Source organism: Neovison vison, chromosome 11 (genome assembly GCF_020171115.1).
Source record: "Neovison vison isolate M4711 chromosome 11, ASM_NN_V1, whole genome shotgun sequence".
Lineage (NCBI taxonomy): Eukaryota > Metazoa > Chordata > Mammalia > Carnivora > Mustelidae > Neogale > Neogale vison.
Genome location: NC_058101.1, coordinates 193092603 through 193111887, shown reverse-complemented (window position 1 = coordinate 193111887; position 19285 = coordinate 193092603). Strand labels below are relative to the sequence as shown.

The window sequence follows — 19285 nt, the reverse complement described above, 5'->3', positions numbered from 1 at the left end:
TTGAGTTTTGTTCCATTCTGATTGTAACACCCCCACCCCACCCCACAGGAGCCTGTCCTCAGAGCCAGTACACAGCGGATCATTTTCCTTAGTGTTCGTGAGCATTTAGTTCTGTTTCGGGAGGGTGAAGGCATTTTGCTCACTGCCTGTCTTCAGTGCTGAGCACAGTGTGAGGTAAACAGTAGGCGTCGAGTAACTTGACTGAAGGAGTAGATGAAGTAAATGGGTTAGCCTGACAAAGCCAATTGAAAGCACAGTGGTGTCAGTAAGGCCATCTCCTCCCTCCGGGTAACCTTCCACAGCCTGGCTGACAACTAAGGTTGTAGGTATTTCTGGCTTCAGACATAGGTTTGGAATTTTTTTTTTCTTTTCAAGATTTTACTAATTTGTTTGATGGAGAGCACACAAGCAGGGAGAGTGGCAGGTAGAGGGAAACCAGCTTCTTGCTGAGCAGTGTTGGACGTGGGGCTCGAGCCCCAGGACCCCCAGGATAATGACCTGAGCCGAAGGCGGACTCTCAACCAAGTCACCTAAGGGCCCTGTGCCTTATTATTATTATTATTATTTTAAGATTTTATTCATTTATCAGAGATCACAAGTATGCAGAGAGGCAGGCAGAGAGAGAGGAGGAAGCAGGCTCCCCACTGAGCAGAGAGCCTATGTGGGGTTCAATCCCAGGACCCTGAGATCATGACCTGAGCTGAAGGCAGAGGCTTTAACCCACTGAGCCAACTAGCCGCACCACCCCCCCGCCCCGCCCCGCGCCTTATTTAGCTCTGAGGAAACCAGGTCTGGAAGTAGAGAAGACAAAACAACAACAACAACAACAACAACAAAAAAAACCCGTTGGCCTCTGTGTGTCTTTTAACAATTATTGCGGTTTCGTTTTTCCCCCTCTAACTATGCCCAGACTGAGTGTCAGAATAAAACCTCTTCTGAAATGGTATCAGTTTCCGAGAAACAGTATTAGGATTAAAACTCCATCACAAAGAACTCATTTAGAATCGGCGCGGACAGCCTCTCCATACAGCATCCACGCGTCTTCTCCAGCTTCAACTCTCAGATTTCCTTGGGTTTAACCGCGTCCCCTCTCTGCAATCGCAAAAATGCGCAGTGATGCGCCCAAGTGAGGGCTCTGACTGACGGCATCTCAGGTTCTCCCCATTCTCAAATAACAGAAGATGACTCAATGAGTTCCATTTAGCAAATAATAAATTTATTAGGTGCCTACAAGTACAAAACACTGAAAGCCGCTGTAGGGGATTATAAAGATGTGTAGAAGAGCCCTGCCCTCAAAGAGCTTACAATCTAGGTGATTAGTCACAATTAGTAAGTTGTAGCACTCGAGGTGACTTACAGAGTTCCTGGAACATTCACATCCTTGGAGTTCTTCTGTTGTCAAACTGTAAGGAATCCTTTCCACAGGAAAGCTGAACAGTGGGAAAGAGACCTTTTGTGGACTTAAACGGTGACCTTGGCTTTGCTTCTGAGCATCTTTCTCTCGCTGGTTCCTTATTCTTGTAACTTTCTCAGCATCGTTTCCTAGTGACCTTTGTTAGGAGAGAATCTCCACGCTTCCTGAACCTTCACCAGGGTTTCCTGTTTGTTAGTGAGTGGCTCAGTGGCAGTTTGGCCTTGGAATGATTTGCAGTCCGATTTTTCCTTCAGCAAATCTGATTTTCATTTTAGTTGCTGCTAGAATGATATGCGTTGCAATCTGTGGTTTTAAGAGTAGGCGTGAGATGCAATACACAGGAAAGCAGGCCAGACCTTTCCCTTACTTTAAACATTTAATAGTGCACTTACGGATTATATTCTGTACAGATATAGAGCAAGTTATAAACCTCTTTTTTTTTTTCACTTAGATTGTATTCACGTAAAGTGTATTTACATTAGGAAAAAAACAAAAGCCTTGAGGTACAAAACCCAAAAGAATATCTGAGGTATAAATACAAGTATATTTTAAATAATAATTTTTAACATGCTTTATCTATGTTTGAAAGCACAGTGGACATGTATACATGTTTATCTTAATAGAATGGTATATACAACATACAATCTTACAAATCTGAAAGCTATTAAAATTGAATATACAAGTATATCTTCATGAGGAACACTGATATCCAAAATACTCAAATTTTAAAACTCTAATCTTCCCTTCCCCCACAAATTCTTCAAAGAACCTTTGAAATAACACTGACAATGGTAACTAGATTATAACAAAATAAAAATCCTTCTTACAACTCTCACTCATACGTTATGCACTTCTGATCCATACAAAATTCACTAATACTGTCCCATGAGTCGGTCTGTATGGTTACAGTGCAACCTAGACAAAGACCACCTACCCTTCCGAGAAACTGTGCTGGTGCTTTTTGGGTTTTTTCCCGATGGTAACTATTTTCCTTTACCACTAAAATATAGTCCAAGGGCATCGTTACAAAGGAAAAGAAAAAGAAATGTAGGGGAAATAAAGCAAAAAAAAAAAAAAAAAAAAAAAAGTTGCCAAACCAGAAAAACTATTTGCTGAAAAGGACAAATCCAACAACTAAGCATGTGTAGCTTTCAGAAATGCCGTGAATAACAACAACCAGCACCTGTTGTTAAATTTTAATGCCGCGGGCTAAATTTACAGGGATTTCCTTGGGATACATATAATTTCCTATGTTTTTGGTGTGTCCTCAAGAGTTTTGGTTATAAACATGAAAATGCAAAGCATTCCAACAGGTAAAATGTTCTGAGGCTTGATTCGGGAGTAGATGTTAAGAGTGTTGAGTCGTTTTATCTTGACTTATAAAACAAACATTAAAAACCCCAAATGAAACTGTGCTTTGGAGCTAGTAAGTGTGGTAGGGGGAAAGGGGGGTAGTTTCTTCCCTGAACTAATTTATACTGGTTAAAAACTCTATCACTATTTGCAATCAGGTCTAAAGACAACCGTGTTTGAGAAGGGACACAGGAATCAATTGACTACAATTATTTATAAGGGGAAGAGGTTGGTTTTAAAAAAAAAAAAAAAAAAAAGGAATGTGCTTAAGAACTTGGAGAAAAAAAAGTAAGTGAACAAGGGTGTTGGGTCCCCTTTCTGGATGGGTCCACGGGCAGTCAGAAATTCCAGGTTAAACTAAACCTGATGCATCAAAATCCTTCTCTGAGGCTCCCAGTGTACCAGACACCGCATCCAACGTTTACGTCTCTGCCATTCAACCAGCAACAAACACACATACACACACTCCTCTGTGCAAACCTTTCTTTGCTCATCTCAGTGAGAAACAGCTCGAAGAGGACCATCTACTCCAGTGGATACACCAGTCCCCCAACACGCTGCAAATACAATGACATAGGGACACAGACACCAGTATCGCAAGAGAATGAAGTATCTTCATTATTTTCTGTAACGTCTTTATAGTTTTGCTTCTCAGAAGCAATTTGAATAAGAATACTTTTTTTTTTTTCTTTTGCAGTCTTATATATTCCAGTCAAGGTCTATAATCTAGACCTTCAACAAATAGGAAGCAGCTTTAAAAACGTCTTAAATCGCTACAATTGATCCCCACATGCCATCTTAGTTTCTTCTTAGTTTTTCAGGACTAGACTCAGAACCCAGTCTTCCAAGGACTGGCAAAGGGCGTCCAGAAACTAACGTCCGGACAGTGGACACAGCCACTCGGCTTCCATAATCACCTAGATTTGGTGTCTTTGGTTTCAGTGTTCTGATTGCTGAAAGAGTCTCGGATCTTCACGACTTCAGCTGCACACAAATGTCCAAAAGATTTTGTGTACCACTCTGGCATGTGGCCCCTGCAATGGAAAGGAAAGGCAGATGGATTCTCCGCACTGGCAAGCATTGAGAGAAGCCGGACGGAGCTCTGAGTACACTTCCAAGTCTTGATCCAGAAGCCACGTAAACAAAGATTACTCCTGGTAGGCCCGGGTAACCTCCTGGCACGGCCACTGCCCTTTTGGAACCAGAAGTTCCTCAAGGAACAACTTACTGAGTACAGATGCTGAGTGACATTGTTCAAGGAAAGCTCAAGCATACAGAACAAAAACTGATCTCACAGATAGGTGAAAATGTACCGAGATGTAAAGACTGTAAGTAAGAATTTAACCACTTTGTAAAATTTTGAGAGGTTCATGTTTTGGCTGTACTGCTGAATTTCATTGAGTTTTCTGGGATGAGCATTCATTCGATTAATTACTGAAACATAGGTTTATTCATATATATTCAGATTTTAAATACCTTTGAATATAAAATGAGAATCACTTGCTTGCTCGCTCAAGCTCTCAGTTCCTACGGTTTTAAATGTACGGCAGAAGTGTACTACCACTTTCTCTAAGGGATCGAAATTAGGAAGCAGTTTCACAGAGACCACGAAACAGGACGGGGTTACTTTATGAAAACTGCTCTTTAGGGAGTAGATAAGATACAATGATGTGTTCACGTAAGCCATTCTCTGTACCAGACAAAAAGTCTCATCCTCCTTCTGACCTTCACCATATCACAAAAATGAGAACCAGGACCTACCTTAAATCAGCTCTGCACATGTAGGTGAGTTTGGATTTCCCTGACCCGCAGGGTTCGATCAGATACCTGGAGAGAAGCACATTGACTCGCACCCCTGCCACAGGGGCCCGGTCGTGATCCACGGACGTGAGTAAAAGGGCACATGCCCCCTTCGGTAAATTGGTCCTCCATGTTCTGTAGAGATAAAACCAGAGGGAAAAAGATGGACTCTCCTAGAAGCCAAGCTGAAAATGGGCCCTTGTGTCAGAAGAGACAGCTGAGAGGCAGGATCAGTTCCTGTGCTGTGTGACCCAGTCCCAGAGAGGTGGCTTCCTCTGAACTTGTCCAAGGGCTCTCAAAGGAGCAACTCCATACGGAGCCGCTACAGCGTGTTTATATTCACACACCAAGGAGAACCAAGATGATATGGGACTGAAAACCATTTTTACGTTTCACGAATGTACTAGCACGTGGACATCCAAATGAGCAGTGCTCTGTTGGAAAGCTCTGGACTAATGATGTGCCATTTCCTAAAGGATTTTGGGAATTCCTCATTCGATACTGTCTCCAGAGAGTTTACAGATTATATACAGTTCGGCTTTAACCACAGCTCCCTTGGGACTTCAATGTTATTTCCTGGCTTATGCATTCACTAGCTGTTTCTAGCGAGAAAATCTGTCCTAAAAGGGGCAAGAATCTGCTACCAATGAACATAGCCAATTGACTGTGCCTCTATTTATTGTATTTTTAAACTTTTAAAAGATTTTATTTATTTATTTATTTGAGAGAGATTGAGAGCCTGTGTGTGGAGAAAAGCAGAGGGAAAAGGACAAGCAGACTCTGTGTTAAGCACAGAGGCCGATGTGGGGCTCGATCCCACAATCTGGAGATCATGACCTGAGCCAAAATCAAGAATTTGGATGCTTAACCAACTGAGCCACCCAGGTGCCCCGAATGTGCCTCTGTTTCTGAGTTCAATTCCAAAAGCATTCTAACTATTTTCAGGGATGAACATGTGGTTGGCAGACATATAGATACATTTTCTGTCCTGGAAGGGTTCAACAGAAGCATACCTTCTACTTCACATAATTTTACCATCTCCTCACATTCAGTGACACCAGGTGCATCCCTGCTACAGTGATCCATCTGGAAGCTCTTACCTCAGAACAACGTAGTCCCGGGCAGGATGGGGCGCCATACTGTTTTGGACATACTGGTAAATTTCAGTTTGGCTGTCCAAGATTTCAATCACTTTGGAATCCAACAGGTCTACGTCCCAGAGGTGTTGCTCTTTGAGTAGGCGCTTTAAGATTTCCTCAGGCATGGCAGGGACTTCAATGGTGGACCGCCAAAGCCTCAGAGGAGGTCCTTCGCTCACCTGAAGAGGATTTTTTTTTCAGTACTAAGACAACTCATACACACCTACACTTTGAAGGCATACTGCCAGCTGTATTTACAGTCACCTGTTTGCAGACTAATTATTACCTACATGCTGGTGTCCCTAGGTATATTCAGGAGCAGGCCAGAAAACCTGGCCTTTGACCAATTTTCCAGTCAAAATTATTAACATCTCTCTTCCTGGGATTCATATTAGGGTCAATGCAATAAAACTAAGATCATTTATCTGCATGCTAACACCTGCATGGCCATCTGGATGCTCTCCACTTTTTCTCTCTTTTCAAGGTGGTAGAGACAGGATCAAGAAATACTATCATGGGCCTCGTGCTAAGCCATACAAGATGTCCCTGCCCTCAAGGGGCTTTTAGTCCTACCAAGTTAATTTCTCCCTCAAGTAATCCGCACTCATTAAAGGGCCAAGAGAAGAGTGGCTGAGAAAAGAGGAGTGTGCAAGGGGATTCTGATCAAATCACGGAAAAACCGAAGCATGTCATAGAATGCCCTAACGCCCAAGACCTTGAGCCCAGGGAACTGTACTGTGATTCTGTGGAACCAAAGGATTTCAGAGAATGGTCTGGTTCCTCCAACAAGTGTTGGAGATAACTATGATTCCTTGATAACTTGGTAACAGATAACTATGACTCCTTGCTGACCTGGCTTCTACTCTCAGCTGGGGAACCTAATCACCTGGCTAGCCAGGTCTACAAGGACGGGAGTGAGTGACAGATCTCCACGGAGAGCTGAGGTGGCCACAGGGTCTCACCTGTGGAACCTGAACCCTGACCGATGGAACACAACAAGCGGACAACAGGGCTAAGACTTACCTTCTTATAGGACAGCTCGGCCTGCTCAGATGTGGAGTAGCTGACCCAGCCTTTAAACTTCTCCTTGACCTCTTTAAATAGGCTGTCCACACAGTCCTGGAGGAAGTGCTGGTAGTCAGCCGGTGCATCGTGATGCAGGCGTCCCAGCGCTTCCAGAGTGAGGGGCTTCAGCTCCTGCTCTGTGTAGGAATTCCGACATCGACTCATTTCCTCAGGAACCTGTGGGGGACGTGAGAGACCAAAAGGAGCTGAGTGTGCCTGTACTCGTTCCTGATGACCATCAGTGGAAGGGGTGGTGCGAGGGCAACACACCAGGTTCTAGGGCAGCGCGGGCCCTCCAACTGCTCTGTTACCCACATGGTGAGGGCTGGGCCTGCCCATCTCCCTGCGTATCGTGAGGCCACATCACCTTCATAGAGGTATCTAAAAAGCCTATTCTCATGTAAGGTGTTCTTCTGCTTTGGAAAGTCACAGTAGGAGGGTAAATGATGAGTACCAGGTGGTTTTTACGTGGAGGAGGCGGCTTTTCAGATACAGAATTTATTTCAGATCACTGGTTGCTTTTGCTTTCTAAGTCAGGGGTATGGAGATAGGCAACTTTCATTCAACACATTAACTCTAAAGAGCTTATACAGGGGCACCTGGGTGGCTCAGTGGGTTAAAGCCTCTGCCTTCGGCTCAGGTCATGATCCCAGGGTCCTGGGATCGAGCCCCGCATCAGGCTCTCTGCTCAGTGGGGACCCTGCTTCCTCCTCTCTCTCTGCCTACCTCTCTGCCTACTTGTGATCTGTCTGTCAAATAAATAAATAAAAATCTTTAAAAAAAAAAAAATAAAATAAAGAGCTTATACATTACTAAAGAGAAAAGATGTTCTTAGAAAAGGAAAAAAAAAAAAAAAAAAGACATTCTTAAGCTATGTATGTCATCTCCAGTTGTAGAAAAATCTTTTGGTAAGATGTGAACAAGCTGGGTGCCCCAGATTTTGTCCTAATGATTTATGTTACCCTCAACGAATAACAAAGCTCCCCAGCTCCTTACCTGGAAAAGCTTCTTGCACTCAGCAATCATATGGGCCAGACCCTGAGTGGCAGCGAGGTTTTCATTCAAATCTTTCTGATCTGGTTTGCCCAAACTTTGTTTTCTCTGCATTACCCTAAGCAGAAGACACAAGGGAGGGTGAAGATTCAAATATTTACGTGTTTTTAATTAATATGTTATTCTAGGAAACCCAAAGGACAGGGAAAAAAAAAACCATCTTGCTGGAGCCTACGTGTTACTAAGAGGTTCGGGAGAGCTTTACTTTGATCACGAAAATTCCTCAGTTTTATCAGTAAAGCACAAAAAAAACATGAAAGGGATGGTTTTCAGGGAGTTCTAGGCTTTTGTAAGCCATCAAATTAAACACGTTCCTATTTAAATAGGGTGGCTTGGAAGGTCTGGGTATGTTGGTAGGACAAAGAAAGGCAGCTTCAAGGGGTGCATGGAGAGAAGGCGTATGTGGTAGTAAATAGTGTCACTATTCTTTACGGTTTAAATAAAAGCCCCTCCTGAAGGTGAGGGGACCATCTATTGTTTCCTAGAGGTTTTGTCTTAATCTTATCTGATCTCTCTCTTCTGCTCATCTCTAGTTCCCTATGCTATTGAAGATGGAATAGCTCAGTTCACGAGAGAATGAGATAAAAAGATATTTTAAGTACTGTATGGCTTTCAGAAGCAAAGCTAACTTCACCTAGCACAACCAGGCCTTAGGCCTGTAGTGAAAGAGCAACCGCCCAGTACCTTTGGAGCTGAGGAAAGGATAAGCAGGATGGTTTGGAGGTACAGGGTACAGTCCAGTGAGGGCCTCCTTTCTGACCTACCCGCTGTGAGGCCCTTACGTGAGGCCTTCACAGCAATAAACAGTTCTAATGGGCTGGGCCATTTCCCCATCAGATGTGGGCAGGTTACTTATTAAACTAACCCTCCCCACAGTCTCATTTCCCTGCCAGGATCTTCACCTCCTCGAATTGTGACAAGGATTAAAGGAGAGAATGAACGTCAAGGGTGTAGTCCGGTGGTTGGGTCAGAGTAAGTGCTGAGCAAATAACAGCCTTTGATATTTTCCAGATCCTCTGACTTCTTCAGCCACTCCCAGCTTATATACATCCAAAGAGAAGCTTTGCACACAATGGGCTTAGGCCATGTCCTGGCTTTGAGGCTCACTGTTATCCTTAGTTCTTTGAGACCCAGCTAACTGCCTTAGAACTTCCAACACAGGCTGGGGGCTTGGCTTTCTCTAGCCCGCGGAAGCCACAGCCGCAAGCACCTTTATTTCCATCCAGTTTTGAGATCAAGAAATCCACGTGATTTTTGGCTGGCAGAGAGTGTGACGGCAAGGTCACAGAGGTTGCCATGGAGGGTCAGGGCAAAGCACATACCCAAATCTAATTCTCAAAACCTGGTTGCCATGAAATTGTCTAGAAATTCACACCCCCAGGACTGACAAGAAAGGAGGGCTGTGAAGGAAGGAGGCAAACTCCTATTTGCTTGCCTCAGGTGTGAATCCAGCAAACCCAGAGGGACAACCGAGAAGGAAAGGTAGACCGCCCCGGTCTGAAGAACAGAGCGCCGTACTGTGTGCACATCTTGTTGGACCCGTACCTTGGAGAAGAATTCTCTCTCTTCAGAGTGTTGAGGTGGAAAAGGGAGGGCGCTAGGCACACAGCCAGGTTGGTGGGAGTCATCTGGTTTTCTTTTACAGCTGCTGTGACATCGCTCAAGAAATAAAGAAGGGTCTGTAGGACCTCCCGGTTCTCATCAGGCAGGAGCATAATGGCGGCCTTGATGGCCTGGAGGCGCTGGTCCTTGGGCACACCTGCACAACACCAGCATTTCCCGGTCAGCTCAGCGCCTGTTCACGCACGTTGTGAGGAAACGTCCCAAAGCAAACATCGGCCCCAAAGACCTTGTGCCCAGTACTGAATAAGCACTTGCAGAAAGTGTACTTGAGGTTAATATGGAAGAAATTAGGGACCGCCACCAGCGTCACTAGCCTCAAGTATTTCCTGTCTGTGGAGGAGTTGAAAATTTTTCAACACCTACAATGCCAATATCCTCCCCTAAATCCACCTCGGAGTTCAACTCCAGATATGACGTTCTTTGGGTTTACAGAAATTAGTTCTCCTTTTCTAAGTATTTTTTTAAAGAAATCCCTAGTTTACCATTCTCGATTACTGAAAACATTACACACATTTATACTTTGCTTTAGTCTCAGTGAAAAATCGTATCTAAGATATGTACAAAGGAATAAAAACTTTCTCTCAGCCTTGACACAAAATGCTTAGTATCTCTGGGGACTTTCCAGAATTTTAACTGATCTGCTCATTCGTAAAATGTGGAAAGGAAGTTGCTAAAACACTTAGCTGAAATAACAGCTATTTTTCTAGTAATTTCTTTAAGTTTTGGAAAGCGTACTGAGAAAGGAGTATAAAAATATATGCTTGAGAAACAAGCCAGTAAAATAACATACACATAGAAAAAGCTGGACCCAACCTTCAGGTCTCCTTTACTAGGCAAATCTGTCTTTTAAGAGGCATGTGGTGGAAAAATCAAGTCACTCAAGTCCAGCTCCATAGCACATACTGATTAAAACAGCTCCATGGTTACAATACATAACAAATACCTTGGTGGGGAAAATGTGACCTGTGTTTTCATAAAATCTGAAAGGATGAAATAAATAATGAAATAATCCAGATCAGCTCCATTTCTCATAAAATAAAGTCCAATGTGCTGGCTTAAAGACAGTTTGAGCACGAAGAGAGAAGCTGCTTTTATATTACATCGCTCTAACACCACACTGAGCCAAGAAAAACACGGGGCTGTAAATGTTGTAATCCTGATCTTGATCATTAATTTAGACAACTGTTTGCTTTAAGCTTTACTTAAAAGTGAGAAGGGCATGGGTATTGTTTTCCCAAGTATTTCTGGCAGAAGTGGAGATGAATAACAGAAAAAGATTATTTATTCATTTTACAGCAAGATAAAACACACAGACACCTGTGAAGTTTTAAACACAACAGGCCCGGCTACAGAGACGCGAATCAACAGAAATATCTTGGTACCTGCTCTTCTAAGCATCTTCGATGACACTGTTCTAGAAGCAAATGAAAATGTGAGCTCCTGGATCAGAATGTAAGAATGTGGGGAGCACCTGGGAGGCTCAGTGGGTTAAGAGTGTGACTCTTGATTTTGGCTCAAGTCATGATCTCAGGGTCATGAGATCGAGCCTGACATTGGACTCTGCACTTGGCATGGAGCCTCCTGAAGTTTCTTTCTCTCTCCCTCTGCCCCAATCCCCCCCAAAAAAGAATGTAAGAATGTGTAATTGCACCAGTAATTAGAGAATGATAAGGGAAATTTGTTTTTGTATTATTCAACAGGTATACAGAAACCTGTTCCACAAACAAGGAGAAAAGGAAGAAACCGGTGACACAAATTTCGAAGAGGTCATCGTGCAGGTTCCAAAGAACGGCATGAAAGGAAGCCACAGGTTTCAGCTGGTCCCTCTTTTCCCCAAGGCTGACAACATGGAGATCAAAGAACACTTACACTGATAGATCTGCAGAAAGGTTTCTGAGAGTTTGTTCGTCATTAGCGGCTCAGGAAGGTCTCGAAAATACTGCTTCAGCATGTCTGCCACATCATAAGCGGACTGGCCCTCGTAGCTGACACAGTCTATGGCACTTTCATTCATCTGACGCAGAGCTTGAATCCGGGATTTGACACCGGATTTTCTGAAGAGCCCAACCTGTAGGAAGAAAAACATGACATGACAGGATAGAAGCAGGATTTCCACAGCAGGATTACAGAAAGGAAGCCGGAGTCCAAGGCTCACCGGTCCCACAGGCCCTGCGCACAGCGGTCCTCACCTGCTCCAAGCAGTGGTTGCGGAGGTAGCGCATGGCCTGCTGGATGCTCTGGGGCAGGGGCTGTCCCGTGCGCTGCACATTGACCGTCAGAGGGACCCCGAACACGTTCCGGTCCTTGTAGTCGGGAACCTTGATCCTCTTCATGAACTTGGGCACTGCCCTATTTAAAGACCAGTAGTGGGGGTGGGGAGAGATGTTTATTTGTCTGTATACCCTTATCCATCTTTGCAGGGAAACCCTCTGGGTTTTAGATCTGTGCTAATAAGGTGGCTATTTAAATACAATTACAAATTTAGTTCCTCAGTTGTACTGGTCACAGTTCAAGCGCTCACGAGCCATCTGTGGCCATCTAGTCACCAGGGGAGTCAATATAGAACATTTCCACCATCCCAGACAGCTCCGTGGGACAGGGCTATTCTGGATCTTCTGAGCGTTGGGGGCTATGAGACCCAGGAACATTTTCTCTGTTGGGGATTCTCTTTCCACTATAACCTCTGAGAACCAGATCTATATTCTTAAGGGAGCCGATGGGCTTCCTCACAAAATGGCAGCACAGGAAGGACCAGAAACAGAAAACATTCAGGACCCTAACAAGGCACTTCTTGACAACTTGAAAAACATGCTCCTGTCTGTCCTATAAATGAATAAGAATCATTTCTAAGTTTTTGATGAGTTTCAAAGCATTTAAGGTATAAAATGGATCATGTAATGCTGGATAAGGAAATAGCAGATGCGTGGTGTTGGTCCAACATAATGAAAACCAACTCCACAGCTCAACAGTGGGGGCCAAGCTAATGACCCGAAGTCAAAATAAATCCTCCTGCTGATGACCCCGGAGAGTATAACATCTTTAGGTTTCTAAAGAAGATGGAAAAGAACAATGAAGGTTTTGTGAGCCTCCGCCAGGCTCCCCGGAGTCCTAAAACCAGGTCCAGCCCCAGCAGTAAATGGAACAGCAGGAAACCGATGTCATGCATTTAATGCTGTCAAGCAGAAATTTCAGCTCTACAAGTGACCTCTCTAAATGGGACAAGAAAGGGCAAGGCCGAACAGGAAAAGAACTGCATAGAATTTCTCCCTCTTCCACGGATCCCACAATGCAAGGCTTTTACATTTGGTTTTGACTCACTGGAAAAACTGAGCAGAACTCGAGAAGTATACGGACTTTCAGATTCTTGAGGGTTTGGTGGGAAGGGGGTGGGCAACTCAGAAACGAGAATGTAAAATATGTATTTTTAAACAGCCAGCAGGGAAAACCGGGCTTTGAGCACAGAGGAACACTGCAGAAGACAGGCTGCTTTGCCTGCTGAGGGCTTCCCCAACAGCCACGACACATTACCGTTTAGAGCCCTACGAAAGGTAAGACTAAAGCGCAGAGCCAAATTTGCATTTCCATACAGTTAAGTATATGGTATCGCAGCTCTAAGTGTGTATAATACTCGCTTTGTCGGGGGAGAAAAGCCTGGCGGCGGAATGTGCAAAGAACACATTACGATCTCCACCGAGAATCCGAAGCATGTGGGGATAAACCGGTCAATACTTATTTCTGTCATTCAGAACAAACAACTTCTGTATTTAGCGAGGCTCACATAATAACAGCCTTTGAACGGGAGGTGCTTTGATGCTGAAGTTAAACTCACTACAAGTCCTGAGGAGAGAGAGAACACTGCTGACTCTCCCGGGTACCTCTGGCCACTACTAAGAGAAGTGGGCTGTTTCTGTTTTTATAAAAAGCAGATTGTGCAACTGGGACGATAAACACTCAGAAGAGTGAAAAGGCTGAAGGATACCTTGCAGACACGAAGATGCACTTGGATGTCAATCTAGGGGGAGGGGTCTGCTTCGCACCGAGAGCAGAGAACTTAAGTTACGCACGTATCAGGTCTCATGCATGTCCCGCGTGGCCTAGTGGTCTCCAGCTGTGCTGTATACGCCAAGGGCCGAATTCTTTTTTTTTTTTTTTTAAAGATTGTATTTATTTATTTGACAGAGATCCCAAGTAGGCAGAGAGAGAGAGAGAGAGAGAGAGGAGGAAGCAGGCTCCCCGTCGAGCAGAGAGCCCAATGTGGGGCTTGCTCCCAGCACCCTGGGATTCCAGGACCTGCGCTGAAGCAGAGGCTTTAACCCACTGAGCCACCAGGTGCTCCCAAGGGCCATATTCTTGAAAGTATGATGAACATCTGATGTTCATCTGATGAATTTCACCTTCACATATACTTTAGTCTACACTATCTCAGAGCAGTGGATCCCTTGTGTTTATTCTTCACTGTTTAAGATTCTATTAGAAAAAAACATAACCTGAATTTTTTAGCACAGGCAGATTTTTTTGAGTGATGCTTCAAATATTTATATCAAAAATGATTTCTAAAAACATACACGAAGAGGGTTATAAGGCCAGATGCTGTAAATGTCGAATGTTTCAAAGTTGGTCTCAATATCCCATAATATGAACAAAATTTTTCTTTCTTTCTTTGCAGAAATATGATCTGATACTGTACATATATTTAAGTAACTGTGGTGGGTTATTTCTTTTTTTTCTTAAGATTTATTTATTTTAGAGAGGGGGGAGGGGCAGAGGGAGAGATGGAGAGAGAGAGAGAGAGAGAGAGAGAGAATCCTCAAGCAGACTCCCTGTTGATCACAGAACCCAACGAGGGGCTGAATCTCACGATCCTGAGATCATGACCTGAGCTGAAATCAAGAGTCAGATGCTGGAGTGCCTGAGTGACTCAGTGGGTTAAAGCCTCTGCCTTTGGCTCAGGCTCAGGTCATGATCCCAGGATCCTGGGATGGATCCCCGCATCGGGCTCTCTGCTCGGTGGGGGGTCGGCTTCCCTTTCTCTCTCTCTGCCTACCTCTGCCTACTTGTGATCTCGATCTGTCAAATAAATAAAATCTTAAAAAAAAAAAAAAGAGTCAGATGCTTACCCTACTGAGCCACCCAGGTGCCCTGGCGGGTTCTGCCAAACCCTGGGAAGAAGGCAGCTCCACAGTGTGAGAGAGTCACCCCAACAACCAGCGATTTGTCAATCATGAGAGCTGAAACTCACTCAAGCAATTCCACTGCTTATTCCCTAAAGTGCAACTGACTTGAGCAGTATCAAATAGGGCCTCAAGAATGCAGACATTCAATTTGGGTGATCGTCTAAAGGTATCCATAAAGGATAGAACTGTTACATAAATCGGAGTTGGGACAGCTTCAAGGAACTGACCCCAAACCCCTCCAGTTAGTTGACTGAGCACAGTTAATTAACCCTTACCAGCTAAAGCCATGCTTATTAGAAGGTGTGTATTTCTCCAGCAGGGCGGTTAACTTTAGGAGTGAGTATTTCTGCAGCAGGTTCATCTGGGCCACCGACTGGCAGTTAATCTGCAGAGACACGGAGTTTAAGCTCGGCCGATGGGAGCTCTGGAAGCTGTGCCACCTGAGCCTGTGCCTGCGGGAGGAGAGTCGGGGAGGGAGTGAGAACAAGGGCTCTTCAACAGGTAGATGCAAAACCCGCAGTGGCTGCTCGCTGGTGTCTCGTCTTAGGAACAGAGAGGACTCAACTTCCATCCCATTCTTTCCCTTCCCCCACTGGGGTAAAATACACCACCGTGAAGTGTGCAGCTCAGAGGCCTTGAACACCTTCACACTGTTGCACAAGGATCACCAGCAGTCACCCCCAGGGCTTACATCCTCTTTCCCAACTGAAACACTGTACCCGCTAAACAGTCTCTATGCTTTTTGGATGTTTAGATCTCCTGGTCTGTCACTTTTCTTGGGAACCAGCAGGGCTACAAATGCCACACCTGACCCCATTTCCCCCACACAAGGGTGGAAGCAGTCCCTCCCTGCCCCCCCTCCCCCAATCTCCAGAGGGAAGCAAGGGTCTCACCTATTGGACCTGGTCAGGGAGGCCCCCACCCCAGAATCCCTCCTTTCCGGGATGTCCGAGGGCTCTTCGGGTTCATTCAGTGAGTTGCCCGTACTGTCCAGGTCACTGGGTGTGGCTCGGTCGTGGTCCACATCCAGGTGTATCTGCTTAGGTGAGGAGGGGCACGGAGAGACTGAGTCCAGAGCTGAGTCCGAGTCTCCCTCATCTGAAAACTTCTCCGACCACTGATTGACTATCCTCTGCATGCCCTTCACGTGGTAGAGGATGTCATCCAGCTCGGGGAAGATGTCCTCATTCTCCAGGTCGGCCAGGTCCCCTGAACTGGAATAGAGGATGGAGCCTGGCACGTTGTCATAGATGCTCAGGCGGCTGCTCACGGAGCTGGAGGAATTGCGTCTCTTGAGCTCCTTGGGGCTGTCGCTGTTTTCCCGCCTCAGGCTGATGTGGCCGGGGCCGTGGAAGCTTCCGGTCCTCCAGTTCACGGAGCTGTTATTCCCCAAGGCAGAGAAACTGCCATTGGAGAGGGCTTTGGGGAAAGTGCCAGGCTTATGATCTTCCGGGATGTAGAACACTGTGTCCTCCGGGTAGCTCTCGCGGTTCCTAAAGTTCTGTTCCATAACATTGTTGAAGGTGGACTGATTGAACGGATCAAAGCCCTCTAAGTACATGCCCACCCGCTTGCTGCAGGCGCTGAGGCTCCGGGTCCTGGTGACCGGGCTGGGCGTGCTCACAGCGCTGCTGGTCTCCGACTGGCTGCTGCTGCTGCTCGTCTGCGTGGAGTTGGAGACGCTCCGCTTGCGCACCGCGGGCACGTTGATGTGGTTGCCATTGAGCGCGGAGATCTCCACGCAGTTGAGCTGCTTCAGCTTCTCCTCGTCCATGCCCTCCTGCAGAATGGGCCCGCTGATGATCAGCCCCAGCTTGGAAGGCGCCTTGGGCTTGCCGTGGTGCGAGCCCTTGAGCTTCAGGCTCTCCATGCGTTTCAGCAGGCTGCGCGTCTTGGACTTGGCATTCTTTTCGTGGCCCTTCATGCCAAAGCTGAAGCTGGACAGTTCCTTGGGAGAGGGCAGGCTGCAGAAGGAGTCATCGTGGCCCACCAAGTGGCTGGAGGAACAGACGCTGATGACGGAGTTCGTGCGGGGTGTCTCTGTGTCCCCAGCGCGCGGCGCATGCACGGGGAGGCTGCCCGTGCTGCTGAGGCTGAGGACCGAAGCCACCTCCTGGCGCTCGCTGAGGTCCGTCAGCATGCTTTCATGGCTCGCCGCGCTCTTCAGGGGGGTGTCATCGGGGGCCCTGGGGGCTGGGTCCTGCTTTGAAGAAAAGACATCAAACTCTTCCAGCCGGGACCACCTCTTGCTGTCCCTCTGGAAAGTCCATTTGCCGCTTATTGCACAAGGCTCGTCCTCGTCCGAGTCCTCGCTCTGCAAGGACAGAATGGAGGCATTCATCACTGGGACCGGCGGACAGCAGGGAGCAGGATGCATGCCCGGGCCAGAGGCCCAGGACGCGGCTCATAATATGCCATTGGTGTCAATTCCCCCTTTGTATCTTTATTTTATTATGTTATTATTTGATTGGATGATGATTTTATTATTTTTTTATATTACAAAGATGTACCTCAGGAAAAAGCCTGCCCGGGTGTTTCAGGCTAAGTAAGAGTTATTTTGTAGAAACTGCTAGATCTATAGGCTGTTCTTTAATGGCTCACAGAGGAAACCTCTTGAGATCTGTGAAAATTCCAGGCATGCAAAATATTTGGAACTGGAGTCAGCAATGGGTAGGACTCCCTCTGGTCTGCCTCCAATTCTGTGGTCTGTTGATAGCATGTGTTTATAGTCTCTTTTGCAATTAAAAAAAAAGATAGGTTTCAAACCCTTAAGAAGAATGATAACCAGAATCTGTAGCCACCCTAAGAGTGTACAACATCTCCTAACAGACCAGTGAAGACACCAAGCAAGGGGATAAGCCCCCACAATTTTTCAGTCTGACACTTTTCAGCTTCTTACCTGGTCTTTTTTGTTCCCTCCCTGACCAGACACGGGGTGGGGAGCTAACGCCACACGTGTCCTGTGAAGTTTCAACCTCAGACATGCTCCAGGCAATTTAACAAGGCTTCACAAATACCCAGTCCTGACAGCATGGAACATTCGAAAACATGAAGTAACATCGTTGCTGACTCTGCCTGATTTATGGGTGGGACTCTGGGTTATGTTGCGTGACAGACTATTGCATTTGAGCCCTCTAGGCGGGGTATCAAAAGGCACCATTCAGAAGGGTGCAGGTCTTTCCCACCGGTGTGGAGAATGTCACATGACCCACGTTTCAAAGGACAATGAGTAGAGAGCATCCCACGCTGACTGACAGACTCCTCTTCACAGCTCAGTGGGTGCTAAGGTTCCAGTTCATTTGTTTAAAAGGTTGAACTCCCCCAAGAAGGCAGCTTGTTGCAAGTGAGGGACTCTAGGATAATTAAAACTTGTACTCTGAACAGTCAGAGACTTAAGTTCTTTGACCAACCTGATGCCTGTTTACTCTAATTTGTGACACTCACTCCCAGGACTACACCCACCTCTTCTCTTAAGAGCTCATAAAAGGACCTCACATTTCATACACAAAGTTATGCACCACCATTTGCCTAGAATGTGTGGGATCTCCTGCCCTTCCCCTCCGTCTCCCCCAACTCTTTCCCACCCTCCAGGCTCCCATTATCCTTCAGTACCCCACAAGCCAGCCTCCTCTTCCATCCCTGCAGCCCCGAAACACAGTTACTGTTACATGTGGGAAGAAAGAGTTTTTCCAAAGAACTTTAGCTTTAAGTCCTGAAGGGCACAATGGAGGATTCACTGGGATTTCCTAAGCCTCCTTCCTTTAATCTGTAGTAGGCACTGAATGAACAACACAAAATAACAGATGATTTGTTCCTGTCAAAAACAGTTGGAAAAAAAAAAAAAACCCTCATAGACACAGAGAACAGATTAGTGGTTGCCAGAGGCAGGGGTCAAAAGGTACAAACCTTCAGTTACAAAATAAATAAGTTTTGGGGATGTGATGTACAGCATGGTGACTATAGTTGATAATACTATACTGTATATTTGAAATTTGCTAAGAGAGACCTTAAAAAGTCTCACGACAACAATAAAATGTTATAACTGTGCGGTGATGGATGGTAACTAGATCACATTGTAATATATATAAATACTGAATCACTATGTTGTACACCCGAAGCTAGTAGTATCATGTGTCAATTTTATCTCATTAAAAACAAAACAAAACAGTGGGGAAACCTCAATTTACTGGCTAGCTGCAAGGACTGGTTTCAGTTACATAAGGCTACTGGATCTTGGGTAAACCTGACTGGATTATGTACATTAAAAAGTAGATTTTTGGAATAAGGAAGTAATTAAGAGTTTGAGAGACAAAACCTCCTACAAAACACAATCCAATTTTTGGTCTGCCACTTTCCTCCCATCCTATTATACATTTTATATACTCACTCTCTTCCGATGTGGACTAATTTCCAGCTTCATCACTGCACATTTGTTTAAAGTATTTAGACGCCTACAGGGCAAAGAAAGAATGTTAGCGAAGATAGGAAGCCAAGGAGGGGTAGATAAATATTTTTTTCCAGACAGGTGACATGTTTAATAAATTTCTTTATTCCATAAAAAATTATTCTATAATTCAAAATAGTGTTAGAAACTTCTTTACAAGGTGAATAGTTTAAAAATACCTTGATGTTTCCTAAACTTCTTCATTTAGATTGAGTACTAG

General features: G+C 45.3%; 1 protein-coding gene across 4 annotated transcripts in view; it reads right to left on the bottom strand.

Annotated features, from left to right (window-relative positions):
* Positions 1–1194: 1194 nt before the first annotated feature.
* DLC1 (DLC1 Rho GTPase activating protein) overlaps positions 1195–19285 on the bottom strand; it is a 568091-nt gene continuing 550000 nt past the window's right edge. For 2 of the 4 annotated variants that reach the window (XM_044225531.1, XM_044225533.1), the window contains 11 exons: positions 19009–19072; positions 15515–16935; positions 14897–15073; positions 11637–11796; positions 11317–11515; positions 9370–9583; positions 7768–7882; positions 6730–6948; positions 5668–5885; positions 4529–4702; positions 1195–3801 (listed from right to left, as the gene is read on the bottom strand). In XM_044225531.1, coding sequence (XP_044081466.1) covers positions 3681–3801; positions 4529–4702; positions 5668–5885; positions 6730–6948; positions 7768–7882; positions 9370–9583; positions 11317–11515; positions 11637–11796; positions 14897–15073; positions 15515–16935; positions 19009–19072 — 3082 coding nt within the window. In that variant the 3' untranslated portion in view covers positions 1195–3680. Of the gene's footprint in view, positions 3802–4528; positions 4703–5667; positions 5886–6729; positions 6949–7767; positions 7883–9369; positions 9584–11316; positions 11516–11636; positions 11809–14896; positions 15074–15514; positions 16936–19008; positions 19073–19285 lie in introns of all 4 variants that reach the window. The other 2 variants (XM_044225530.1, XM_044225532.1) reach the window with 1 other exon arrangement.